Source organism: Canis aureus, chromosome 3 (genome assembly GCF_053574225.1).
Source record: "Canis aureus isolate CA01 chromosome 3, VMU_Caureus_v.1.0, whole genome shotgun sequence".
Taxonomy (NCBI): domain Eukaryota; kingdom Metazoa; phylum Chordata; class Mammalia; order Carnivora; family Canidae; genus Canis; species Canis aureus.
The window spans coordinates 31,695,056-31,717,473 of NC_135613.1; the positions used below are offsets into that span (position 1 = coordinate 31,695,056).

The 22,418-nt window shown below is 61.3% G+C and overlaps 1 protein-coding gene across 2 annotated transcripts in view; it reads right to left on the minus strand.

The window, feature by feature from the left end:
- PLCH2 (phospholipase C eta 2) overlaps window positions 1-11,211 on the minus strand; it is a 65,058-nt gene extending 53,847 nt beyond the window's left edge. For both annotated transcript variants that reach the window (XM_077891539.1, XM_077891538.1), the window contains exons 1-2: window positions 11,056-11,211; window positions 9,677-9,903 (exon numbers count right to left, since the gene is read on the minus strand). In XM_077891539.1, the coding sequence (XP_077747665.1) occupies window positions 9,677-9,755 (79 nt within the window). In that variant the 5' untranslated portion in view covers window positions 9,756-9,903; window positions 11,056-11,211. The remainder of the gene's footprint in view (window positions 1-9,676; window positions 9,904-11,055) is intronic.
- Window positions 11,212-22,418: the final 11,207 nt, after the last annotated feature.

The window sequence follows — 22,418 nt, forward strand, 5'->3', positions numbered from 1 at the left end:
AGACTCCCAGCAGCTGGCCCTGGTGCAGCCGTAACAGTAGATGGGACGCAGGCTCCTATGCCAGCTCCCCCCAGACCAGGACTAGCTTCAGCCCAACCCCTCCTTCTCTGGGCCTGTTTCTCCAGGTGGAAGACCTCCTGGTTCCTCAGGTTCTCTGCACACCCTGCCCCCAGCACAGCCCCCCGCCAGGGGCCCAGTGCCCAGGATAAGGCACGGCCACTGCTCCTTTGTCCCCTCCCCACCCGTGCCTGCCCAGGACCTTGAGAGGCGTGAGAGGGCAAAAGCACACATCAGATGGACAAGTGACAGAGCCTCTAGGACATGCTCGGGAACCTGCAGGAACCACCCCAGACCAGGAAGGGTCTCTTTCTTGGGGCCTCATGGCGTTTGGGGATCATACCCGTGGGTACCCTCACTCCTCAGCTTGAGAGATATCCCAGCAGGGGCCTGGGGGCTTCTTTCTGCGCTGGGCTCATCCCCAGGCCCTCCAAGGCTTCCCTCAGAATGGCAGCCCCAGGCGCCCCTGCCATCCCCCACCTGGCTGAGAGTCCCCAGGGCTGGGGGCAGGCCAGAGTAGTTAACACCTCCAACCATGCCCACCTGCACCCCTTTTCCCTGGCGGCGTGGGGCTCAGCTGGGGAAGGAGGTGGCTGTCCAGGGGCACAGAGACACCAGTCCTGGGGGTGGGGCTGCCTGAACTCAGCAGCACCCCAGCAGGCCATGGGGGTGTGGCCCCAGGAGGAGGGTGCATGTGCCCAGAGAACCCAGGGACAGACAGATGATGAGAACAGAGAAACCTGGACTCCTCCTGCTCAGAACAAAACTGGGGTGCAGATCGGAAACCAGGAAAGAAACCTGCCTTCTGAGCCACAGACTGCAAACATGGTGAGGAAGGGAGGGTGTCCAGGCAGGCGGGGTCCAGGGCCTCTGGGAGAGGGTGTCTGGTGTGTGCATCTGCCCACCGTGACCGCTAGGTCCTCTGTCTACCCATTGCCCACTCCCAGAGCCCTCTGTCACCCCCACTGAGGACTGCCCTGGCCGCTCTTCCTTTTCCACATCTCCCAGACCCACTCTGGCCTCCAGCCTCCCCCAGGCCCACCCCACCAGGCTGTTTCTGGCTTCAAACCCTCAAGAACCCAATCTCCTGTCCCGCAAGATCAGACCCTTGAGCCTGACACCCAGGGGAACCCCTGCCTTGGTTTCCAGGGCCTGGAGCAAGGCACCTCCTCCAGGAAGCCTTCCCTGCTCACCTTGTCCCTCACGTCACCCTCTCTGAGACTGCAGCATCCACAGTCTGAGCCAGAGAACTTCACATGCAATGTCACAAGGGCCTTGCCCTTGTTGTGGATCTTGCTGCCCAGGAAAATCATGAGGTCCCTGAGGGCAGGGCACCATGTGCCCACTGTTCTCCCACATGCGTAGCCTGGACCCAGCTTCAGGTCAGCCTCAGGCATGTGTCCACTTGTCCTTGGCAGAAAGGGGTCCAGCCGGACTGACCAGCTGCCCCCTGGACACTGAGACTGTCCCAAGGGACAGCGCCGCCCGCTCCAGAGTAACAGGTGCGGAGCGAGGGCCCAGTGAGGACACACAGGCCCAGAGAGGCACTTGGGGAGGCAGCCAGGGGCACAGCAAGTGCGGGGAGTGGGGAGGGGGGAGGGGGAGCAAGTACACACGCCGAATCAATAAGCCTAATTGGGTAAATGTGCAATTCTCAACTGGCTAAATTTAGAAAGTGTGTGTTTCATTTTTCACCAGCATCTGGTCTTAAGACGTCCCGTTCTCAATCAGAACTGAAGACAGTGTAGAGGGATCAGAGCTCCTGCTTCCCACACAGAGTCTGGAGCCCGGGGACAGACCCCAGTCAGGCCTGGGCAGCGTTGGCCCAGGTGTTGCCAGTGTCTCCACGTGTACAGGAGAAGCCACGGGCAGCCTGGCCCCTGGCATAAGCATCTTGCAGCACCAAAGTGGTGCCACCAGAGGAGGGGTGAGGACACACAGGGAGGGCTATCTCTGATGAGCCAAGGGTCTCGACAGGCACTGCTAGCCCTCAGGATCACGGACCCCCAATGCCACAGAGGAGGCACCTGCCCCAGGCTCCTGGATACCAAGTCTCCTGCCCCCAAAGGGCCTCTGTCATTAGATGTGGTTGGGGGTGTTTCCATGTCACTCTGGCAGGTCAGGGCTGGGTCATGGCTGAGTCTTATAAGGCCAGAGTCTCGGCCCCCCTAGGCCAGCCCAGACCCCTGAGCAGGGCAGCTGTGTCAGGAAGGTGAGGGTTGGAAATGACCCCAGGGCAAACCCCTGTATCCATGTGGAGACAGTCTGGAGAAGCACAGCTCCTCCCAGTCCTCCCCGTGGGCACCCCAACCCTGTACCCATTGCCCCAGCCCTACTTCTGCCTTCGCCTGGAGGTGGTAGGGGGCTGGCGGGGGGAGCTCTGGGGAAGGGGAGCAGTGGGAAGTATGTCTTGGGGAGGGGGGAGGAGGCAAGTGGGAGAGGAGCGCCAGGGTGCAAGGAAGGCCCTCCCATGGATGGGTCTCAGCCACCCCAGTGTCTGTGGAGCAGGGGACACTGGGCCCTGGCCCCCTGCTCAGCCCTGAGACTGTGGCCCTGGCGGCTAGGCTGACTGTTCTGTGCTTACTGGCTCACTCCCACTGGCTCGCTCACTTGCTCACACATTCCTACAACCCTGCATGTCCCCAGGGCACCCAGGTGGGTGGCTAGGAATTCAGTGTGACTTCATCCCAAGACCCCCCCGCCCTGGAAGAGGCCTCTGCCAACTGACTGGCATGACACATGCACCCAAACAACTCCCCACGCAATTTACAAAAAGTGTAACTGCTGACACCAGGTGGGTTCTTAGAGAGGCACAGCAGGAGGGGGCCCCAGATGGGGGTGCTGAGCTTTACCCCATGGGGTGGGGAAAGCAGAGGCAGAGGGGCTGAGGGAGAGGCAGGGGAGGGAGGCAAGGACCAGGGCCAGATCACTAAGGGTCTTAGAGATAAAAGCAAGGAGTTGTTCATAGGTCAGGTCTAGAGTATCATTGGGATATGTGGTTTGAGGTGGGGGGAGGAGGGCAGAAAGGGGGGATGGGGTACTGCAGGAAGCAGGCCGTCTGGCTGTGGGCCCCTGCTAAGCCTGGGCACCAGACACACAGGTGTTTCAGACAGGGCGTGGCCATAGAGGTAGAGGAATGTGAGGGGACCCAAGACAACACTGAGGAGTAGGATCGGGGCTACAGGACATGGAGTGCTATTTGCTCAGACTAGAGGCTGTGGGGAGGTCTGGGGCAGAGCCATCCAAGCCAATTGGTTTGAGAGGTTCAGGCCAGGCAGGCCTAGGTGAGCCAGGGGAGCAGTGAGCTGGGCACCGTGAATGGGGTGGCCCCCGTGGGAGAGGACCTGCTAGCATGGCTGGGAGCAGGGCTGCCTGGCCAATGCTTGTCTACGCTGGTGCTGGCTGGAAAGAAAGCCCCAGAAGACCCTTCTGTCCCACGGGCCAGGTCTGGGCTCGCTCTTCCCTCCCTGACTGCTCTGGGCAGAGGGCCTGAGCCAGCACATGTTGAGTGCCGGCTGTATGCCAGCCCAAGGGGGCCGCCCTGCCCTCAGGGCTCTGGGCTCCCCAGCAGGTCCTCCAGGGACACACCGCTCATGCCCTACGCCTTTCCTCAGCGGGCAGCTGGCAACAGGGACAGGGCTGGGATGCTTGCCCAGCCCCCCGGGGGATGGAGGGAGGAGGGGCCCTCACCCCCCGCTCTGAGCCCAGCTCTGTAACTCAGCCCTGTGCTGTGCAGAGCAGGAGCCCCCAGGCTTGGGGAAGAGCCACTGTGGGCTCAAGCCCCATTGTGAGGACCTGCTCCCAGCACCTCCCTCCCCAGGCTCTGCACACACACAGGGAGATCCTGCCCCCTAAAGTAGGAGCCTCATCAGAGGACCCCCCCTTCACAAACTGGGGCCTGTTCCCCAGCCCCTGTAGAGAGCATCCCCACCTTACAAACACCTGCCTAGTCTCAGTGAACCCAGACACATGTTCAGCCTGATGCTGGCAGGACTGGCTCCCTCCTGCGTGCCAGGGTGGTCAGAGCCAGCCCCCACCCCACAAGACTCCCAGACTCAGAGTATCAGGCTGTGGGTTTCCCTGGCCCCACTGACGAAATGCCCCAAAACCACATTTCCTCCCTGTAGGAAGCAACTCCCTGACCGCCAGCCATAGCAACCTCCAGCCTATCCTGTCCAATGGCCTCTAGCCAGGTTGCAGACCACCCCCAGCAGCAAGCCATGACCCCTCCCTGCTCCCTGATGTGGAGCCACCCTTCCTGGCCTAGCCCAGGGCCACTTGCCTCCCTGCAGACTAGGCAGGAGCATCCCAGTCTGCCTGGCTCCCCATCTGCTGGCAAAGCCAGGTCTCCATCCTGGGGACCCCCACTGTGGCAGGTGGCAGGCTCGAGATCCATGGGTAGCTGGGAGCCGCCAGCCCCACGTGCATCAGAAGGAATCTCCTCTCTGCAGCCAGCTTTGGGCTGTGGGAAGACTCTGCTCCCAGGGGACCCCAACCAGGGGGCACAGGTCTCCCTGCCAGTCCAGAGTGGACTCCCAGGGACATAGCAACTCATAGCTGCATTCGCCCAATCTGGCCAGTCCTCACGATGACAAGAAGTATCAGTGCACATGGCGTCTGGGAGAGGCCTGCTGGGTCCCAGAGGGGACGCAGCCAGCAGGGTTCCAGGAAACCCAGAAGCTGAGGAGCAGAGACCCTGCCCACGCTCTCCCCCGACTGGAGATTTGAACTGGCCACCTGAGAGAACTGTGTCTAAATGAAGAACTGATAGGTAGCAAGTGCGGGGACCCCAGAGGGAAGCAGACGTGTTCCGAGTACTTGCATCGGTCACACCATCTCGTACACACAGGCACAGGGCGTGACTTTACCTTCCAAAACCTGGCTGCTCTCTGGACTCCCAGCTGCCTGAAAGGAATGTGTCCCTGCCCGGGGAGTGAGGGAGCCTGGAGCAGCCTCGGATTGCCAGGAAGGTGAGTGCACTTGCTGTCTCGGGGTGGGGGACGGGGAGGCCTCTGACTCTAGGCAGGGTTGACCCTGGAAAGGCAGCCGTGAGGCCACGGCTTCTGCTCAGGCCTCCCGCCCTGTCCACTGGCAGCTTAGCCAGAGGCCTGAGCTTCAGAGTCAGCACACACATCAGATACCACTGCATGCAGCGGGAAAGACACACCTGCAAGGAAGCAGCACGGACCAGCCACGTTATCTGTGACTGCGGCGCTCACAGGCTCCTAGACACTTGGTGGTGGCTATTGTGCCACATCTGCCTGACTGTGAGGCAGCCACTGAAAATCAGGCCCCAGAAGAAAATCGATGGGTTTGAAGGGACGTAGGCTATGTCCCAGCCCCAGGGCAGGGCTCCTCGCAGGAGGGTGTAGGGCCCGAGCACAGAACCTCCCAGGAAGGTGCCAGCAGTAGTGACCCATCTTGCTTCTTCTCCACATTTTCCCATATTTTCCAAAGCACCTTCTCTGAGCAAATTTTGCTTCTTGCTTTCATAGTCAGGAAAAGAAATCAGAGCAAGACTACCGACCTAGAGTGGGTGGGAGGTCCCTGGGGGGGCCCATGGATCTGAACACACTTTGAAGATCTACACATCCCGCTGCCCCCTCAGAGACTCACACTTGCATCCCCCGCAGCTGCACGGGCCCTGAGGCTGCTTCCAGCACCACCTCTCCAGCCCTGGCTCAGGAGGCACACAGGAGGCACGCAGGCCTGGACACGCGCTCAACCTCTCTGTCCTGGGCACCCGCAGCTCAGCGCCAAGCCCAGCTATGTCTCCGCAGCCCCAGCCAAGCCCTGGGGACGCCCAGAGGGGTGCTGGGGGGACTGCTGCCCCCGCTCCACAAGACCAGCAGCTCCAGGTACACACACGTCATCCAGCCTAAGAGTCCTGGCTGTCTCTGGTCCCTTGGCCAGTCGGCTCCAACACTATGATCTCGAACACCCAGCAGCATCCTGACGTTCTAGCCAATCCTCCCCAGGCCAGACCCTCTCTGGAAATCATGCTGCATGAGCTTGAGCTAGTGACTGAACAGCTCTGAGCATCACTGTGCTGCATCAGCACCCCAGCACGGTGCTGGCCCAGGCCTGGGCCTCAGGCTAGACAGGGCACCATGGAAGGAGGACCCCATCCTCCTCAGCTCAATGGCTCAGCATCCCAGGTGGGGCTGTGGAGGGGGACAGCTCAAAAGAGCCTCCCCACCTGTGAGCTCGTGGGCCGCCTGAGCCCTGTTCTGCCAGCAAAGCTCTGGGTGCTCCAGACGGCCCATCCTCGAAGACGTGGACACACACGGGCCGACTGCAGAGCCACTGGGTCAGATCCTCCTGAGGTCTCCCACTGCAGCCCCCTCCTCACCTAGCTATAGGAGCTGCAGCTCTCAGGTCAGCCAGGCAGCTCAGCAACCCAGGGAAGCATCCACGGCAGCTCCCAAGAAGGCAGGTGTCCCCCGAGGAACCACTGCCCCCACAGCCCCAGCTCCTTCAGGGGTGCCTTTGCAGTTGTCCTGTGCACGCACGCCCCCTGGGGGCCGTGGATGCACCCGAAGCCCCAAGGCCCCAGCCTCCAAAGCCCTGGAGGGAGTGCCAGTCTGTTGACCAGGTAGTTAGAGGGGAACCACACTCACTCACCCCTGCAGGGCATGTCCTTTGTGTCCAGCCTGATCCTGCCTGCCTCGCCTGCCCCTTGCTGCCTGGCATCCTGGACCCCAGGGGCATCAAGAGGGGGTCACTCGCAGAGCCTGGTGCAAGTGCTGTAAGGACTAGGGAGGAGCCCCAACTGGGTAGCTCAGGTGTTCAGCACCCCCTGGGAGGGTCCTCTGGCCGCAGGTCTCTCAGAGCCTGTCCCCAGCTCTCATCACCCTCATCCTCAGAACATCAGGGAGAAGCTCACTAACATTGTCGCAAACCTTTACTATGTAGCTTTAAGTGACACCGGGGGCCACAGGTGCAGGAGGACTGGGGTAAGCAGTCTGCTGTGGGAGCTGCCTTCCTACCTGACACCTTCCCACTGTCCCAGCCCTGGTCCCGGGCCCCCTAGCGTCCCCCCACCCAGCTCCAGTAGGAAGCCAGACTCTCTCCCCCTGGAACCTGGGGCCTACACCCCATCGTGGACCCTGTGACCTTGAGTCCCGGTGGGGCCAGCAGAGCAGGTGCCAGCTAGTGGCTCCATGCAAGCCACTGCCCCAGGTCCTGAAGCCCAAGAAGCTAGGGCCCCAGAGCAGACCCCAGACACACAGCCACCTGCTCCCACTCTGGGACAGAAGGGGCATCAGTGAGGCAGGTGCTATGGCTCATAGGGACCTGGACACACTTCAGACCAAAGCCAGAGGAGCCTCCTGACTGCCAGGGGACAGAACATGCAGCCACGGACAGTCCCCAGTCTCCAGGACCTGCTGACCTGCTCCACAGGCTTGGAGATGGTCTCTAGGCCCCAGGACTTCTCCTGCCCTGTTGGCTGCAAAGCCTCCCTTTGCTCAGTGGTACTGCCTCAGGGAGCCTTCTGGAAGGACGTCTAGGGCCAGACCCAAGCACTCCTACCCCAGTCCTGGGCCAGAACCAAGCACAGGGCCAGTCTCACATCAATCAGCAAGCCATGCATGGAGAGGCACAAGGAGCACAAGGAGGGGATGGGGGAGCACTGGGAGGGGACAGGGAAGGGATGGGGAGCACAAGGAGGGGATGGGGAGCATGGGGAGGGAACAGGGAGTTTGGGGAGGGGACAGAGAGCACAGGGAGGTGACAGCAGTCAGAAGGTAGAGCCCATTCCTCCCCCCTAGCTCCTGGCCCCACTGCTTCCCCTCAGGGCCTGCCTGGGCTCTGCAGCCTCCACTCCCCCCTCTACCCCTCACTCCCCACCCCCTACCCCCCAATGTCCATCCCAGACTGAGCTGAGCAGGAGCCCCAGAACCTGGGCAGGGGGCTGTGGGCCTCTGAGCAGACGTGTCCCCTCGGTGGCAGAGACCTGTTGGGGCTTGTCTGGGGAATGTAGGAGAACAAGCTGGGTCCGGCCCTTCGGGGTACAGAGCACGTGCACACAGCCCACTCTACACGCACGCACCCACATGTGCACAGACCCTTATGGTGTGCATGCCAGTTCCCGCCATGCACACATGCCCTCACTCATGTCCACTGCTGCTACCCTGGGGGAACCCCCAAGCAAGCAGCAGAGAGCCTCGGAAAGAGTGGGTCCTCATGTGCTCACACACTCACATACGCACACGCACACACCATCTCACTGAGATGCAGGCCTGTCTTATGCTTGCAAAGCCCTGCTGGCTGGGCCTCACCCTGTGACACCCCCTCACCCCCCCGCTGGCTATGGCTTCCCCCACCTCCAGGAGACCTGAGTCAGGGTCCCACCAGTTGCTGTGTCTGCTGAGGAAGAGCCAGGGCCCACACACGGGGTGGGCAGAGCTGACCTGCTGCTGCTCAGAGGCAGAAGTGGAGAGGACCAGCAGCACCCCAGGGCTCTCTGCACAGAGTGGGCGCTAGCCGCCTCCCGGGCTCCCAACCCACCCCAGGGCAGCAGCCCCCAGGTCTGGGGCTGGCAGGACCCAGCCCGCACAGGGCAACTCAGCCCCGACCTGAGGCCCCTGGGCTGTGGACGGCTCCACACACCGTCCACATGCCCACATGCTGGGCACTCAGGACAAGGCACCAACCATCCTGGGGTGGAGGGGGAAGCCTCTCACTTCTCCGGAGCCTGGGCCCCGCCTGCAGGCTCACACCCTAGTGGTACGTAATTCTTCCACGTGGGCAGATCATGGCGTGGCACGGAGCAAATTATACAGCAGGAGAGACACGAGCTGTGTCGACGGGGAGGGATGGGCACCGCCAGGGCCCCCACCTCTTGGGTAGGGGTTCTCACACCTGGCCAGGCTCACCTGTATACCTAAACACCTGTGTGATTCCAAATGTTAGAAAGTAATATGCCACAAAGAGAAGGTGGTGGTTCCAGGGCAAATTCACGTGGCAGGACCTCATCTAGCCACGCACCCAATGTGCACGTTATAATCCCATCTCTTCCGAACTTGAGAGAGGAGACGGTGTGCTCTATTCCAGAGACTACAGACATCTCTGCCAACAGGCCCAGAAATGCCAAGAGCCTCCCTGGGATGCACAGCCCAGCTGTGCTGAGGACCCCGAGCTGGCCCAGGTCCCCAGGGCCTGACTGAGATTGACAGGGCTGGGGGGCCAGCTGGCAGCCCCAAAGCTGTCTTCCTAATAGGAAAGTCTGTTCGTCTGCCACTCCTTGCTCTAGCCCTGGAGAGGGGAACAGGCCCAGGGCAGCAGGGGCGGGGTATGACCTTGCTCTCCCACCCCTAGCCCCAGCCCTGGGAGAAGCCTGTGTCTTGCCTCTGCCCAAAGCCCCTGAGAGCCCCCCTTGGACAACTTGAGCTGTCATAGTTCCTGTTAAGCCTGAGGAAAGCCAGGGACCTTGGGTGGGGCCACCTCAGCCCCCAGCAAAGACGTGTCACCCTGTGCACTGGGGCAGGTGCACACCGGCCACTCCTGGCATCGCATGTGGGGTTCCCTGCCCACGGCAGCCCACCTGCTCTGGGGGACCAAGCTGGGAAAGCCGGACTCAGCACCACAACAGCATCTGACCAGAGGCTTCACTCACCCACAGGCAGAACATTGATGTTCAGGAAATGCCGTCCACTCTCCAGACTGGGCCCTGGGTCCTCTGGCGGGGGAGCCATCTCGGAGGGGTGGAGGCTCCCGGCGGTGAGAGATGGCGCCGGCCTGGGTCACCAGCTGGAGCCGGCCACCCGCAGGAGGCAGGAGGGGGCTGTCAGGTCCCTCTGTCCCCCTCTGGAGCAGAGGCTGGGTGTGGGGCTCATGACACACCTAGAGAGAGCAGGGCAGCAGGAGGGTGAGGCCAGGCCAGCCGTGCAGGCCAACAGCAGGCTGGGATGGCAGGGGCTGCTGGGGGGCGGCCCAGCTCAGCATCCCTCACAGATGAGCAGCCTGGGGGGGTGGGGAGGGGGATGAGCGGGTGCAGCCGGAGGCCCGGTCTTGGTGACCCTCGCTCTGTGCTGGGGCTTTTCCACAGCTCAAGGAAGTTCAAAGGCAAGACAGGCATCACTTCACAGAAATCAGCCAGTGCTCCTGCTATGGAGATGCTGGAGGTGCCAGCCTGGCCTGGGCCTCAGTGGGACGACCCCGGAGCCCAGGAGCAGGGAGGACGCTGCCCCGGCGGGCCCACAGCTCTTGGCACTCACTGCACTGTCACCCCCACCTGGCCCTGGGGCTCAGGCCCTTTCGGCCACCTGACTGTCTGCCCAGGGGTTGGAGCTGCTCCTTCTCCAAGCCCCCGACAGGGCCCTGGGCTTGGCCTGCCTCCTGTGCTCTCCCCAGGCTCAGCCCCATGGGCCCCTGCTCAGGCTCCCCTCCTGCTTGGAGCCCCCACCACATCCATCCAGCTCCTCCTCGCACCCCCGACTCCTTCCAGAGACTTCCTCCTCCCTGGGGGCAGGGAGAGGCCGCAGAGGCCAGGATGGGAGGCCACAGGGCCCAAGACAGAGCTTCCGGGCCCACCCCTGTTGATATGGGACATCAGGAGACCTGGGCCCTCCAGACCCAAGAGCCATGTTCTACCCAAGTAGGAAGAACGATAAGGTGGGCAGGCCCAGGCTCCCCAAGGTCTGTGTGGTCAGCCTGAGTGCATGACCCTCTCAAAGCCCAGGCCTCTGGGGCTCCTGCCTGCCTCACAGAAGTCTGTCTCTCCCTCAGCCTGGCATGCATCAGCCCCCAGGCCTCCACCTGGCCTATCCCCTCCTACTCCCTCCACGACCAGCAGGAGACCTGGAATCAGCCAGGAGCTCTCCGGGGTCCCACGCCCCAGAAGAGCAGAGGACGAGCGCCAGGCAACCCTAAGGCCAGGGCACCCAGGACTCATGGGTCCCCTCCAGCCCCAGCCCGGTTGTGCCCACTACAGCCCTTCACAGGCCCACCCTGTGCTCCTGGTCTCCCCTCTGGACGCCCCAGCTCCAGGCTCACCAGCAGGCGTGGGGTCTCCAGACCCAGGTTCGCCCGAGGCAGCCAGACTGCAGCAGACCCTCAGCTCCACAGCCCACGAGGCCAGGGCAAGCTCCCACCACGGTCCCAGCCGGCTACTGCCGGGTTCCCGAGCAGGCACGGCGGCTTCCTGCTGCAACGGGAGCCCGGGGTCCATGCCTGGACACGTCTATAAGAGCGGGCCGGGCGTGGGGCTCAGCGGGGCTGGCACAGTAGAACCTAATTAGGCAACAGTGCCACACCACAAGCCGAGGCACGGCCGTTAAGGACCATGAGGTCAGCCGTTGGCATGAGCCCGGCTGCACCTTGCTGTGTGAGCTGAGCCCATCACCACCTACCCCTGCCCCTCAAGTCACGCTGGGGCCTCTTGTGGTGACCCCCTGCCAGCCACGCTGGACCCCCTACAGTCTCCGGGGCCTGCAGCAGGATCAGCAGCCCTGTGGGATGGGGGCTGCGGGCCGGGGGCTGTCCCTAGCTAAGCCTGCCCATCCTTGCATAGCCTCAGGTGAGGTGGGGGCACCTCTGTTCAGCCTCTGCTCAGACCCTCACCCTGATGCCAATGTCAAGTCCTAGAAACTGGCCACTGCCCAAGATGGCCCTGTCCAGTGCCAGGTTGGGCCACGGGGTGGGGACAGGGCAGAGAGGTCCTCTTGCTCCTGCCCGCCCAGAGCCAGCCTGTTTAATGAAGACGTATAGCCCAGGCCCGGGTAGGCAGGAGGGCGGCCAGCTGGATACTGGGTGTCAAGGCTGCGATACTCACACCCAGACTGGCAGGCCCACCTCCAGAGGACAAGGGGATCGTCATTTGGCCCATCCTTGCTGGTCAGTCTCTGGTGCCCTGCCCACCCTCACTGCCCTTGCCCTTGGGGAGGGCCAGCGTGTATCCCAACCCCCGGCCCTGATGCCCGCAGCACCCCCCTTCTGTGTCCAGCAGAGTGCCTAGCTCCCCGCAGGAGGACTGGAGGGGCCCACGGCAAGCCCCAGCCTGCTCCCAGGCCACCCCTTCCTCCTGCCTGCCCTCCCTGCCGCCAAAGGCAAGACTGTCTCTCCCTCCACTGGCATCCCCTGGTTGGGAAATACCCCAGGGTGTAGGGACAGGTAGGACACATGTGTACAGCCTGGGGCCAGCTGCTCTGCTCCATAAAGAACACTCCCCAGGCCCCCAAGGGGGCGGGAAGATGTCCACAGCCCCATCCAGTGGGGGTGCACCAGTGACCACAGCATGAGAATTGCTGGGACAGGACCCATCTGGAGAGGACCGTACTGAGCAGAGGAAGCAGCGACCAGCGTGGGGTGTGCCAGAGAGCACTGCTTCCCAAAGTGGGAAGCCCGTGGGGATCCCCGGTGTCCCCAGAACACCCAGAACACCCAGAGCCGGGCACACAGTCTGCTATTTGCATAATAATCCTCTCCTTCCCTGTGCCTACCTTAGCACAATGGCGGATAATGCTCAGCAGGATCAAGGCCACCGCCCAAAGGGCACCGGGTCACCCCTTCTGTCACCTCCATTACCACTTACTCAGATCTAAACAAAGAAAAAGCTGCTGCCCTGAGAACTTCCAAAAGATGAATTTTATTAAACCTCAGCTCTTCCCAGCATTGTGTGTGAGAAAATGGGGGACTGCGGGTACAGGCCCACGGGGTGTCTGAGAGGGAGGCACTCTGGTGACAGCCACCAGAGCAGGGGTGGGAGTGGGAGGCCTGGCCAAGAGCCTGGGCTCCACGGCATGGGTGCATGTAACACAGGGCAGCTGTTTTCCCAAAACCAAGTAACACAAACCCACCACCTAAAAAGCAAAGTGACAACAAAGTGATAGGATCTGTTGCCAGTGATAAAATTCAAGCTCAAGTAAAAATGAGCATTTTGGAGAACACGCAGCCACCTCGGCGGGCTGATGGTTTCCAAATATTTGAAGGCTTTTCCTCCCGACAGGGTGGCGATGTTCATGACTGAGATTGCGACACGCCAACATCTGGGACCTCTGCCCAGCTCACTGACCAGTAGTTTCCAGCCTGAAGCATGCTTGAGTAGAGATCCATTCACAGGGAAACAGGGACTGCTGGGGTGACAGAGCAGAACCACACGTGGCCACTGCCCCAGGCCCTGCTCTCACCCGCTCCCCGCTCCGGGCTTGGCTGTGGCAGCAGTGAGGACTGCTTGCTATTCTGTGCGTGGAGGAGAATGGGGAGGGCTCCTTCCCACGCACGTGTTCCCCCCCCCCCCATACACTGGCAACATGTGTGGTGGTCCCGGTGCAGTAGCAGACCCAGAACCCAGCCCCTTCCTCCTGCCCCGAGGTCCCAGACCTCAAGGATGCAGAACATACCACCATTCTCACTGGATTAGTTTGGGGAAAAAAAGACAAGTTACTTTTCTTTTTTATTTTATTATTTATGTATGAGAGACACACAGAGAGAAGCAGAGACACAGAAAGAGGGAGAAGCAGGCTCCCTGCAGGGAGCCCAATGTGGGACTTGATCCCAAGACCCCGGGATCCTTTTTTTTTTTTTTTTTTTTTTTGTCGGCAGCATTGCCTTTATTTCTCTTCAGGACCGCAGCCCCAGGCCCCTGCCCACACCGGGATCCCTAGCCTGGGGTTTAGGGTTCACCCGCGCAGCCCCATGCAGCCCCACGCAGCCCCGGGGAGGCGTGGCCCGCCGCCTGCCATAGCGCAGGCCGAAGGTGTTCCAGTTGTAGGCGGGCAGGTCCTTTTTTTTTTTTTTTTTTAAGATTGAAAAATTACTATTTGACAGAAAATTTTTGAATAAAGAAATGGCAATTAATTGGTACTTACATGAATTCAAAATATTTTCACTAAGCACCAAATGGAATAGTTCTCAATCTTTTCAGTAAGAACCTCTTTATTACTGAATGACTGCCTAAACCTTAACCCGTTTATTTAGGTTTTTTTTTTAAAGATTTTATTTATTTATTCATAGAGATGCAGAGAGGGAGAGAGAGAGAGAGAGGCAGAGACATAGGCAGAGGGAGAAGCAGGCTCCATGCAGAGAGCCTGACGTGGGACTCGATCCAGTGTCTCCAGATCACGCCCTGGGCTGCAGGCGGCGCTAAACCGCTGCGCCACCAGGGCTGCCCTATTTAGGTTTTTTAATCAAGAAATCTAAAGCTGCCAATCAGGGCTTCTAATTGGTGTGAGGTGGCCAAAGGCAGATGTTCAACCACTGACCACTCAGGCGTCCCAGAAAAGTTTTTTTCATAAAATGTTACTTTTATTAATGTAAACTGGTACAGCCACTGTGGAAAATAATACGGAAGTCCCTCAAAAATTATAAATAGAAATACCATATGAGCCAGTAAGTCCACTGCTGAGTATTTACCCAAAGAAAACACTCATTTGCAAAGATGTAAACACCCCTATGTTTATAGCCGCACTATTTACAGGAGCCGAGATACAGATGCAGCTTGGGTGACCCTCGATAAACAGATGAAGACGTGGTGTGTACAGTGGAATTTTACTCGGCCACGAAAAAGAATGAGATCTTGTCATTTGCAACGATGTGGATGGAACTAGAGAGTATCATTCTAAGTGAAATAAGTCCGTCAGAGAAAGACAAATACTATATGATCTCACTCATGTGTAGAACCTAAAAAACAAAGCAGACAAACAGAGACATAGACACTTGAATGCGGAGACCACGCTGGTGGTTGGTTTCCTTAGGGCAGGCGGGTGGGGGTGATGACGGACAAGCTTCTAGGCACAAGATAAGAAGTGGCAGGGACAGGAGGGACAGTGTGGGCAACACGGTCAGCGATGGGATAACGTGATCATGGTGAGCTCAGAGTGATGCTCGCGCCACCAGATCACCGTCTGTGCCACCGAAACTAACACAGCCCCGCACGCCAACTCTACCTCTACAAAAACTGAAAAATATTTATTTTATGCACACGTGATCAGCGGGTTATATTATTCAGTAAGACCGCATCGACAGAAATATTTTAGATGATCAGTTTTCACATCTAATGTAGTAAACATCAGATAATAATACCCAGGAGCGGGTCAGGATTTACCAACCAGGATTTACCAAGCCCTGATGGGTGCTATTGGCCAATTTCCATGTAAAAACGCCCTCGGCAGCCAATTTCCCGCCAGGAAGAAACACGGTCATATCCCATCCGTACTCTGGGCACAGACTCAACTGCACCAAGATAAGGACACAGATAACAGCAAGATGTGACTAATCGGGAGGCGAGCAGTGTGACTGTTCATTACCTTGCTTTTTAAATAATTTATATGTTTTACATAATTTGATTAGTTTAATTTGATGTTAATAATGGCCGTGTGTCACAACACAGCTGGCTCTCGACGGTCCCAGCAATGGCTCAGACTGGAAACCGTGCTCCACTAATACTGATTTTTAAAACCTGCAGCAAAACAACACTATTCACGCTGAGAACTACCACAAACAAGAGATGCATCCTGAACTGCCGCCAGGACAATCCGTCCGGCACCAGGAGTGGCCCCAGAGGCTCTCACAGTTAGAACTCAGCTTGAAACCAGCCCTGCACAGCCTGAAGCCTCCCTATGAGCCTCGCTTTCTTCACCCCTTAGAGCAGGGTCCTACGTGCCCCTCCCCCACAGGAGATGGCAGGTGTGGTGTCCACCTGCCAGGGGCCAGTGCCAGAGGAGCCCAGCCTGGCCGGCAGACCTGGGCCCCTCCTGGCCTTCACCCCAGGACCGCCATGCCTGGGCATGCTCTCTGGTGCTTGTCCCAGAAGCACACCCCATAGGGGCAGGGCCCAAGTAATGGGGTTTCACCCCACAAAGGGAGACAGGCCCGGGAAGCCCCCATACCCACCAGCAGACCAGAGCCCCTCTGCCCTGCCTGAACCCCACCTTCTCCATCCAAGTCACTCGGGGCCCAACAGGCAGCTCCAGGTGGAGACACAAAGGTGGTGATAATTTTGTCTCCACCCTCAGAGCTGGGGGTTTGAAATGGAACCACACAGCCCAGGGCCCAGGAGGGGCAACAGAGACTCCACCTTGGATGCCTCTACCTGACAATGAAATGCTGGGTCTTTGGGATGGAGGCAGGAGTCTGCTGACAGCGAGAGGTAAGTCGAGCCTGGGGGCAAGAGGAAGGAGGAGGAGGCACAGGGCACGTCCCCACATCCCTGTGTCCTTAACCCAGCACACGCTAAGCTCCTGACCAACAACCAGAGACCAAGGCAGCCAGTGAGGTCTTGGCACCCAGCCCTGACCTGCATCCAGCAGCCAACCTGCTGTAAAGCTCCAGAGCAGAGGAGGTTACGAAGGGGCTCAGAGGGGCCCAGGGGCCGGCCAAGCCCAGGCTCGGGGCTGTGAGCAGCACCCTCTTCAGAAGAACAGCTTGTGCAAAGGCTCTGTGGCAGGAAGGGCCCTCTGATCCATAGAGCCAGGGCTGCCAAGGAGCTCCATGTCCCAGTGCAGACTGAACCTACGGGCCCGCCCCTGCTCTTCCCTCACTGTCCTCACAGTGGAGGCAGGCCGTGGCTTCCCACATCCCACTGCTAGACGGGCACACAGCCAACAGCAAATCAGACATCCATCTCCCACTGCCAGCAGCTTCACTGTGAGCGTGCACCTTGACCATGCCATTGCAGGCCTGCCAACGGCACCCAGGACCAGCCATGACCTGAGTGGCTGGCTGGGCAGGGGCATAGAAGCAGGCAGACCACAAGGGAGACAGAGGAGGTCCCACGGGTCCCAGGAGGGAGGAGGGCCACTGAGGACCCCAGGCCTCAGAGGCCCAGCCACGGGGGTGCCATGACCCCGACAAGAGCAGTTCTGGGGAGGGTTATGCTCTGGGGTGGGTGCATGGCTGGGGGGGTACTAGTCTTCGGAGCCACTACTGAGGGATGGGGAGCAGACACCAGGGCATCTTGGACAGCAAAGACGCTAGCACTCGAGGGACATGGGGCCCAGGGTGGGGTGTCCTCTAGCGGAATGAGGTGGGTGTAGGGGTGCTGGGGGCCACCTTGGCCATCCCTTGCCCCCCTACCCCCACACTCTGTGCTGTGCTCCCCTCTGGTGCCCATTTTATCAAGGTTTTCAGCATTGCCCTCAGGGCTCTCGACCAACCCTAGGACAGGGCAGGGAGACTGCAGCTAGGCCCACCCACACCCATAATCCAAAGACGCGTCCTCCACCCAGAATCCCAGGCCTCAGGGACTCAGGACAAAACGCTACCACCTTTGTAAAGGGGAGTGTCCAAAGCCCACCAGCCTGGCCTCCCCCGAAAGCCTCCTCCAGCTGCCCACACTCATGGAGGAGCTCCCCTTGCCTGCCCCTGGCCTGGTGTCCCAGGCAGGTGCCCAGGGCCACGCGAGGCTGGAGGAACAGCACACATGCCCACCCACTGCCCCCACCCCCATGGATGGCCTGGGAATAGGGCTGTGCAATCCAACAGGAACAAGAGGGCACAGAGACACCTTCTAAAGTCCCACAGGCCAGGCCCCCCCTCACCTGACGGCACCCCAGCCGCCCCCGAAGATCTGGGCAGCTGCCCGGCCACCTGCTGTGGGAGCCTGGAGAGATATCTTAGCCGAGTCACAGCACAACCCTGGACGAGATGGTACCTGGAGCCGTCCTTGTGGTGGAGGCAGTGTTCACCTAACAGGGCACCCCTGTTCCCACATCCCCACTTCCTGAGGTGCTCATAATATCTGTGGGCCTTCCAGGGCCAAGTGCAGACCTAGACTCTACCCTGTAGGCCCAGAGCAGTTCCGGGCCACAGGGGGTGGTGAGGCAGGGACACCGTGTGGACTATAAGGGTGCTTAGTGCACCACACACCCAGAGCTCCCAAATCCAGTGGGCGACTCACCCCTCGCCAGGTACCTGCTCAGTACTGGCCTTTGGTGACACTTGGCAGGCACACCTGTTCGTCCATCTACAGCCTGTAAGCGGCCCATGAGCGTGCAGCAGGGCAGGAATACCCAGGGCCTCTTGCTGGACGCCTCAGCTCCTGGCCACTGGCCTCCGGCAGAGCCTGGGCTCAGGATGTGTCCACTTGGTGGAGAACCCAGGGCACAGCAGGCCACAGCCGGGCTGTACTCAGGCATCTCCGCCCCCCAGGAGCGCCCATCCCTTGCTCACACAAAGCCCCACAGGACTTGCCACTTCCAGACACTCACGCCCAAGACCGGGAAGGCCATGGGCCTTCGGTAGCCTCACTTCCTCAACTCTGAAACTAAAATATCCCGGCTGCCTCTGTCTGCCTCACTGGTGAGCACCCTGAGGTGCCCAGAGGAGCTGGGAGGCACTGTTGCCCTCAGCGGTTTCTAATCTCTGTGGATTGGAACAAACCTGTGAAGCCCACGCTCCGAGTGGGATGCAGCCAGAGCACGGGAGACTCAGAGTCCCGCCCTAGAGGAGATGCTGGCAGGACGGGTCCCCCCGGGGGAGCCCTGCTGCGGGCAGGCCAGCACCTGCTCTGGGACGAGCCGGGAGCCGGTCAGGAGTGCCCCAGACCGACCCTCCCGGCACCAGCACCGTCAGAGTCCTCAGCCCCTGCTCCCCAGGACCCTGAGCCCACAGGCCCACAGGCCCACACCGGCCAGCACACGCGCACACTTCCTGCAGCTCCCAGAGCCTGGGGAGGTGACGCCTCTGCTGCCCCCCTCGGCAGGTGAGGATGCTGAGGCCCAGGGAAGGTGGGGGCCGCCCAGGGTCGCAGGGCTATGCGGACACGGCAGCCCAGTCCCCATCCCCACAATGAAAAGGCTGCTACAAGGAGCCTGGCACCACAGGAGAGTGTCTCCCAGGAGCCTCCAGCACTCAGTCCCTCAAAGGTGGCCACCCTGCCCACAGCCCCACCCAGGGCGTGGCCCAGGACAGGGCTTGCCCTCCTCGCACCCTGGGAGGGAGGCCACTGTCCTGGCTGGAGTGAAGATAGCATACAGGTGACCCATGCCACTCTCAACACCCTGCCCAGACGATGCCCTCCCTGGTCCATGGGTCCTCACCCTGCAGGGGCCTGGACTTTCCCTCCCTGCCTCCCTTTCTTTCTCTCACCAGCCCCATGAGAGGCCAGAAGGATGACCCATCAACCCAGCCTCTTGTCTGGATAGAGCGCTCCCTCTCCTTCTGCCAGTGTAAAGCCTCCTCATCCAGGAAGCCCTCCTGAATTGTCTCCTCCTTGGGCCCTTAGTGTCTTCTACCAACCAGCTCAACCCAGGATGATGGAGCTACATGGAGACCCCACCCCACCCAGCAACAGGTGAAATCATTAGGATACAGATCTGGGACCAGACAGACCTGGATTCCCCAGATGTGTGCTCTGACCGAAGAACAGCCTCTCTGAGCTTTGATCTCTTAGCTCTGCCACATGATGCAACCGTGTCCCTCCTCAGCCTTCAAGTACGGATTCCTGTCCTGGCTCCCGTGAAACCCTGACCATGGCCCTGAGCTCCAGAGCGCCAGGCTGGCTCTGCTCTGGCCACACAAATGGTTCTGCCAGGAAAATCCCACCCCTGACCAGCCCAGGGGACACAGTGGCCCCCAGCCACCCACCCATGCCCTGGAACCACTGACATCACCTCCCAGACAAGCCCAAACCCCAAGCCCAGCCTCTATGTTCTGGCCTCGCGCCCTGACCCCACCTAACAAGCCCCTGAGGGGGCACTGCTTGGGACTATCCTGTAGCCGAAGAGGCCTCTGCTGCAGGGGTTGGCAGGAGACCCAGTGTTGTACAGCCCTGGCTCTGTTCTGGAGGTGCTGCCCATCTGCACCCAGGGCTCCCCTCCCGGCCTCTCCCCGCCCCAGGCTGCCCCCACCCCATGCCCACCCCCTGCCCACTCCATGACCACTGCACACCCATACAATCTGGTGGAGTGAGGTGCATTCCTGGGCCTCTGAGCCCTCCAGGCAGCCACAGGGTAGAGGAACCTGTTCTCCGGGTTTGTTTGTTATGGGAGCCGCTCCCCATAAAAGGCAGCAGTGCCCACCTCTCTGCACCACCAGGGTGCATGCCCAGTCAGGGGCACCCAGTCCCAGCACCCAGACATCCTGTGTCCCCCAACATCTCTGCCTGGAAGCACCCACTCCCAGTCCCAGAACGGGGTGCATCCCACTTGGCATGTGACAAAAGGATCCCAAGCCCTGGGGATTAGGGGATGTGCTGAGACCACCTTAGTGAGAACAGGGACAAGCTGACCCACCGTGTTTCTCTTGAGTGCCTAAGTGCTCTAGCCTTGGCGATACAACAGCCAGCCACGCAGGAAGATTACGCCAGGCGAAGCTAGCCTCTCTGGTGAAGCAGAGGGGCACAGACAAGCTGGCCAGCTGACCACTGGCTTGCCCCCTAGGCTGCTGCCTGGTGGAGGGCGGAGATGAGGCAGGGAACCGGGGGTGGGGGGTGAGGTATGCTACAGGGCTCAGGGAGGGGCCAGAGCAGGTGTCCTGGAGGAGGGATAAGGGACACAGCGTGCTGAGAATCATACTCCTGCTCAAAGGGTGGCCTGTGGCCCAGGGGACTCGTGCAACACCACAGCAGCCTCCTAATAAACACCAGCTAATTCTACCAGCGGTCCCATTTCACAGAGGATTAAGGCAGAATGTGTGTGAAAGCTCTAAGTGATCAATGGCCTGCTGAAGTCACAGCTGGGAACGTCAGAGGACACCTGGGCAACGTCTGCTCAGCACGGCCCGTGGCTCGGCGTCCCCTGGACACGGGAAGCAGCACACTCAGGTGAACAGAGCGGCCCCTGACTGCAGGCCCAGCCAGGGGACGGCAGCCCCACATTGGGGCTGGACTCCAGCTCGCCGGCCACGTCCCTGACGTCCACACGGCTCTCTACCTTCCGGCCACAGGGGCTCAGGGTCACTCCGCCACCCCTTGAATTCTGATCCAGATTCACTCTTTGCGGTGAAACTCACTCCCCAATCCCCTAAAATTCTACCCACTGACCCGGTAGAGCAGATAGCGATGGGCCAACGGCACCACCTGCTGGCCGTTCTGCACTCTGACTCCAACCCCAAGTCCTCTTGGCAAGGACCTGCTGCAGCACCAGGAGGGGAGACTGAGTCTGAGCCGGGCGGACCCAGGTCACACCGTTTCTGGCCTTGCCCTGCCCAGGCGTGGGGCTGACCTGGTGAGTTGTTGGGAAGGTGCAGTCCTGAGCAGGACCCACCCGTGGGCGCAACCGGCCAGGGAGGGAAGGAAACCTCCACCAGAGTCCCCTGGGGGCCGCTGGACACTGAGCCTGTCTGTGCAAACCCACAGTCCGGGCGTCTTTGGGACCAGGAAGGAGCTCAGCGCCGCAGACTAGTATAGGAATTGGCCAGAAATTTGAGAAAGCCGCAGGGTCTTTCGGCTGCCCACACCCCCAGGGCTGAAGGGTCTACCCCGGGTGCCAACCGAAGCTTCAGGCAGCCTCTGCCTCCAGGAAACAGGGGCATGGGCACCGGGCCTCAGGAGCAGCAGGGCCTGTGGGAACCCCCCGGGCGGTGCCTTCCCTCTAAGGGGCCTGCCTACAGCCGGGGCCCTCCGGGCGAGCCCTGAGCCAGTCCCCGTCCCCGCAGCCGCGCCGCAGCCGTCAGTTCCGGCCAGCGACAGCGGAGGGGCGGCCCAGAGCGGCGCCCGTCCCGCCCTGCACGCTTCGGGGCTCCGAGGCGCTCCCTTTAGGGCCGAAAGGGCCAGCGGCTCCCTCCCCAGGTCAGTCGCGTGGGGCCGACCGCACCCGGGCACATCCCCGCCCTTCCTCCTCCCGCCCTCCCCTTCCCCTCCCCTCCCCGCGCGGGTGCGGCGGCGGCCGGCGACTGAGCCCCCTCCGGGAGCGGGTGGCTGAGGGCCGGGGCCCCGCTCTCCGCGACCCGACACACCAGCTTCCGGAGGGAAACCCCACCGCTCTCTCGGGCCTGCAATCTGGCCCGCTACGGCCCACCCCCGCGACCCCGTCGCCCCGCTCGGCCCCTCGGAGCCCCGCCCGGACCCCGCTAGCGTCCACGTCGGCCCCCCGCCCCTCGCGGCTCCTCGAGGCCCCGCCCCTGGCCCGCCCCAGCCCCGCCCCGCGCCCACGTCGCCCCGCTCGGCCCCTCGGAGCCCCGCCCGGACCCCGCTAGCGTCCACGTCGCCCCCCCCCCCCGCCCCTCGCGGCTCCTCGAGGCCCCGCCCCTGGCCCGCCCCAGCCCCGCCCCGCGCCCACGTCGCCCCGCTCGGCCCCTCGGAGCCCCGCCCGGACCCCGCTAGCGTCCACGTCGCCTCCCCGCCCCTCTCGGCTCCTCGAGGCCCCGCCCCTACCCGCACGGCCCGCCCCTAGCGGGCACCCGTCCCTCCCGCCGCCCGCACCGCCCAGGCCCCGCCCCCGCGCTCTGACGCACAAGGTGTGAGCCGCACGCTAGCGTCA